The sequence below is a fragment of the Calidris pugnax genome, unplaced genomic scaffold, assembly GCF_001431845.1.
Source record: "Calidris pugnax isolate Ruff unplaced genomic scaffold, ASM143184v1 scaffold100, whole genome shotgun sequence".
Classification (NCBI taxonomy): Eukaryota; Metazoa; Chordata; class Aves; order Charadriiformes; family Scolopacidae; genus Calidris; species Calidris pugnax.
The window spans coordinates 78,027-82,657 of record NW_015090826.1 but is presented as its reverse complement, the minus strand read 5'-3'; the positions used below and the strand labels follow the sequence as shown (position 1 = coordinate 82,657).

General features: G+C 54.5%; 1 protein-coding gene across 1 annotated transcript; it reads right to left on the bottom strand.

Moving 5' to 3' along the window:
- Positions 1-2,319: 2,319 nt before the first annotated feature.
- Positions 2,320-4,389, bottom strand: LOC106886927 (microtubule-associated proteins 1A/1B light chain 3C-like). Its single transcript, XM_014940215.1, has 4 exons — positions 4,314-4,389; positions 4,174-4,229; positions 3,904-4,010; positions 2,320-2,585 (listed from the first exon to the last, which is right to left on the bottom strand). The coding sequence occupies exons 1-4, from the start codon at positions 4,363-4,365 to the stop codon at positions 2,396-2,398; spliced, it is 405 nt and encodes a 134-aa protein (XP_014795701.1). The 5' UTR covers positions 4,366-4,389; the 3' UTR covers positions 2,320-2,395.
- Positions 4,390-4,631: the final 242 nt, after the last annotated feature.

The following is a 4,631-nucleotide window of genomic DNA, read 5'->3' as shown; positions in this document are numbered from 1 at the left end:
AGAGAGAGAGAAAGAGAGAGGAGTTTAGATATAAACGGATCAGCTGCAGGCTGACAACTTAAATATACGTTTGTTAAAAAAAAAAAAATAAAAAAAAAAGTCAAACCAACCCCAAACAGGAAGCCTGCCTCCAAACATCTGCCTGGGAAGCTCCAGGAGTTGGGGAGGTAAACGCTGTTGTCGGGATAAAAGACTGGAAAATAAAAAAGGCTCAAGGTGATGGAGCCCAGGTGAAGGGGATGGGGAAGGCAGCAGCGTTTTTCCCCCTCCATGGGCAAAAATATCCCCCACAGCACCAAGGTAAGAGGGTCCAGAGCTCAGCAATGTCATGAATGTGCTTTTGAGCCCCTTTTCTTGGGGAAAATTAGGTTTGTGGAGCCTCTGCATCCTGGCCCCACCTCTGCTCTTTGCTTTAAGGGTTGCAGCTCCCGGCTGGTTTCAGAGAAGGGAATGACAAGCGTTTCCTGCTTTTCCCTGCCAGCAGCCCCAGAGCCACCTCCATCACCAGGAGCAGAGCATCAGTTGCACCCCAAGATGCCAAATCAGGCTCCCCCATCAATAGGGTTCACCCCTTATCTCCAGTGATCGAGTGGGATGGAGCAGTCACCCCAAAACCAGGGTGAGGGGTGAAGGGCTGGGAAGCATCCCTCAGGAGAAGGACTTGGGGGTGTCAGGAGGTGAGAAGCTCAACAGGAGCCCAGAAAGACCCCGACAACCTGGGCTGGATACTCAGCAGGGCAAGAAGGGGGGGATTCTGCCCCTCTGCCCCGCTCTGGGGGGATGTCCCCCATCTCTGGGGGCATCAGAAGGACACGGAGATGTTGGAGTGGGGCTGGAGGAGGCCCCGGAGATGCTGGAGCCCCTCTGCTGGGAGGGGGGGCTGAGAGAGTTGGGGGGTTCAGCCTGGAGAAGAAAAGGCTGCAGGGAGACCTTGGAGCCCCTTCCAGTCCCTCAAGGGGCTCCAGAAGAGATGGGGAAGGAGCAGGGATGAGGGAGGGGAGCCATGGGACCAGGGGGAAGGGTTTTAAGGTGAAAAAGGGGAGATTTAGGGAGAAATTGTTGACTCTGAGGGTGGGGAGAGCCTGGTCCAGGTTGCCCCAAGAAGCTGTGGCTGCCCCATCCCTGGAGGGGTTCAAGGCCAAGGTTGGAGGGGACTTGGAGCAACCTGGTTGGGTTTTGTGGGGGTGGCTTTAAGGTCCCTTCCCTCCCAAAACCCTTCTATAATTCTAATCTCCCCATGAAAATGCCCCTGGTGCCCCAGCTCAGCCTTGAGCCAGCCCAAAATCTCAGGAAAAAACCTGCTGTTGCACAATCTGGGGGCTGCATCCATCTGGGGGGGGGTCACAGCAGACCCCCCCTACACCCCCTCTCCATCCCTGCGAGGAGAGGAACCAGTCTCAACCCCACCACCACCCCCCAGCGCATCAGGCTCCTGCTGTTGTGACAGCTAATTTTAGAGCTTATTTATTAACATTTTAACAGGAAAACGTGCCTGAAATACTCCCCGGGTGTGACGAGGCATTTTTTTTTTTTTTATGGCCAGGGAAGCCTTAAATATTGAAGAGGAGTTTTGCAGGCAGTGTTTGTGGCTGACTCACAGCCCAACAGCAGGATTCGGGCTCACCTCAGTCCCTGCTGCAGCTTTTCCCCTCTGGCCCCCCATCCTTGGGGTGCTGCTCGGTGGTGGGAGTGGGGGGACAACCCCCTTTTTCCTCCCCAATTCTGCAGAGGGGAATCAAACAAGGAGATCTTCTTCTTCAGGGGGGTCTCTCTCTGCTCCCACAATCATAAAAGCAAAGTACCTTCCCCTTTCTGTGCTCTGCCCCCCCAAATTTATCCACTGGCACCCCAAAGTCAGAGCCAAAGCCCCAAGGTTTAGGTTGGTTCCCCACCCAAGCGACAAACTACCTTTAGATGACCAGAGACACCGGCCAATTTTTCTTTATTCCACATCTCAAGAGCATGGATTCTCCAAGAGCAGCTGGAACGGACACACAATGTCACAAAAACCTGCACGAACCCCCCCATCACACCCCATCCTGAAGGGACCCCCACTTTTCTGGACAGGGACAACAGGCTTTAAAGCCCCTTTAGAAGAACAACCACCTTCCTGTAGATCAGAGTCAACCAGCCCCATCTTCTGCTGGGTTGGGAGAAAAATTTGTGACCGAAGCCACAAGGTTAAGGAGGTGTTGAGAGGAGGTTTTTAAGACCATTTCAGATCTGAGCCTCTCCAACTGCAGCCAGAGAGAAGGTGAGGTCTGGTCCAGCCACAATCTGGGGCTCCCCACAGATTTTTAAGCCAAGTCCAGGGAGATACATCCCCAATCTCACCAGCATCGGAGCCCTGAGATGGGCAGCCACGAGGACACGGTGGTGGCAAGTGGTTTTGGGATCAAGCAGCTGCTGGCTCGTTGGAGGAGGAGCCACCAAACATCTCCTGGGAGGCGTAGGTCAGGTAGAGAAAGCCATCCTCGTCCTTGTTGTCCTGGTACAGCTCCTGCATGGTCACAGCCATGTTCGGCAGCCCTTTGTTGTTCACCAGCAGGTAGAAGGTCTGGGAGGAGGCCAAGCAGAGCCGTGTCCTACAGAGAAAGGGAAGACAACATGCAGGTGAGTATTGTCCAACACCAAGCAACATGGTGGCACCCTAAGGAGGACCCATCCATGGGGGACACGGTGCTTGTGGTCCCTCCCACAAGGGCTGAGCTTCATAGAATGGTTTGGGATGGAAGGAACCTTTAAAGCCCGTCCAGTTCCAACCCCTTGCCCTGGGCAAGGGACACCTCCCACTAGACCAGGTTGCTCAAAGCCCCATCCAACCTGGCCTTGAAGACTGGACTTTTGAGATAAAGACAGTTTAATAGGTCAAGCCAAACCTGTGTGCAGAAGCAGAGGAAAATAAGGAATTAATTCACCCCTTCCCATCAGCAGGAAGATCTTTACCCAGTTTTATTGCTGAGCACGATGTCATGTGGTATCAGACATCCCTCTGTTGGGGCTTTTCTCCAGGCTGAACAACCCCAGCTCCCTCAGCTGCTCCTCACAAGTTCTCCAGACCTTTCTCCTTAGGCTCCAGACCCCTCTCCTTGTTCTCCAGACCCTTCACTAGCCCCATTACCCTTCTCTGGACTTTCTCCAGCCCCTCGATGTCTTTCTTGTGATGATAGCCCAAAACTGGACACGACACACACCAGTACCAAGTCCAGGTGGAAAATCACTGCCCCAGTCCTGCTGGCCACACTCTTCCTCACACAGGCCATGCTGGTGGCTGCCTTGGCCACCTGGGCACACTTCTGGCTCATCACCTCCCTCTAATGCCCTTCGGCACGAAGGTGGGTGTCAGGGCTGCTCCCCAAAACACCTCTAAGTGCCAACCCCCAGCCACAAGATCTCACCTCCATCCATCCTGAACTCTGCTGCCAGGAGATGCTGGTCCTGGAGGAAGATTTCAAGCAGAACCCAGAGCACAAAGGGTTTCTTCTCAGCTGGAGCAGAGCTGCTGGTTGGCAGGGCTGCTAATCACCTCCCCCCAATTAACCATTCACCTCTGCTGCAGGTCCCCCCCAGGGAAGAGAGCTAATTGTCACCCAAGGGTCACACCTCCACTCTCCCACCCAGCAAGGGTGGAGAAATGCTGGCTATGAGGCACCCCCATGCACTGGCAAACAAGTGTGCTTTGCTAATTACAAAGGCTAATTGCATTAGGCTAAGCCTAAACACCTGCCCAAAAATAAAAAAACCAACCACTTGGCCAATGGAGCAGCCAAAGTGGCTTCCAAGCCAAGCTCTTTCACCAGCCCAGCTCCATCTAGACTGGGTTTTCACACTGGTCCAGGGCTGTGGACCCCCTCCCTCACCCCAAGAAAGCCTTGACCCCCCACTTTGTCATTAACCACTTACCGCAGGGTGACAGCAAACTGGGACAGGGGCAGGTCCTGGGACACCAGAAACTTGGTCCTGTTCAAGGGTGGCAAGGTCTTCTCCTTCTGGTAGCGCTCCACAACCACCTACAAGGCGGGGGGGAAAAGATGCTGGAGTAGGAGACAGGGACTGGGAGGGGGGTTTTGGGTCCACTCTTGTGGGGGTGCCCAGGGAAGCAGAGCTCTGGTCTTCAGAGTCAAGCCACAAAGAGTCCCACAGCTTGGCTTTCAGGTGGACCCCAGCCCTTACCGGGATCTTGTTGGGATATTTTATCCGGATCTCCGTCACTTCATGCATCCTGGTGGCTGTGGAAGAGAAAAGAAGGAGTAATAAGTGCTCCCCAACACCACATTTCTGTTCTGCTGCTCCCCTCATCCCCAGTAACGTACCGAGGCTCTTCCTCTGCTTGAACGGGCGAGAGCTGCTGTCTCCTGGCTGCATCTTCTGGGAGGCCAAGCAGGCAACTGGAGGTGCAAGCAGGATCTGAGCCCTGCCTTGAGCAGCTGCTGCTGGTAGAGCCCCTAATAAAGGCTTGAGATGTCCCACCTGGGCTGAAGGAGGAGGAGCTGGGCTGCTCAGCAGGGTGCTGGGCTCTGCTGGGTGGAGGATGGATGGTTGGGTGGTGGATGGATGGATAGACGGATAGATGGATATGGATGGATGGTTGGGTGGTGGATGGATGGATGGTTGGATGGTGGATGGATGGT

Coding starts and splice junctions, on each gene's coding strand:
- LOC106886927 (XM_014940215.1), bottom strand. CDS start 4,365: ATGCAGCCAGGAGACAGCAGCTCTCGCCCGTTCAAGCAGAGGAAGAGC. Junction 4,011..4,173: donor AATATCCCAACAAGATCCCG/GTAAGGGCTGGG, acceptor CCCGCCTTGTAG/GTGGTTGTGGAGCGCTACCA. Junction 2,586..3,903: donor CAGTTTGCTGTCACCCTGCG/GTAAGTGGTTAA, acceptor CTTTCTCTGTAG/GACACGGCTCTGCTTGGCCT.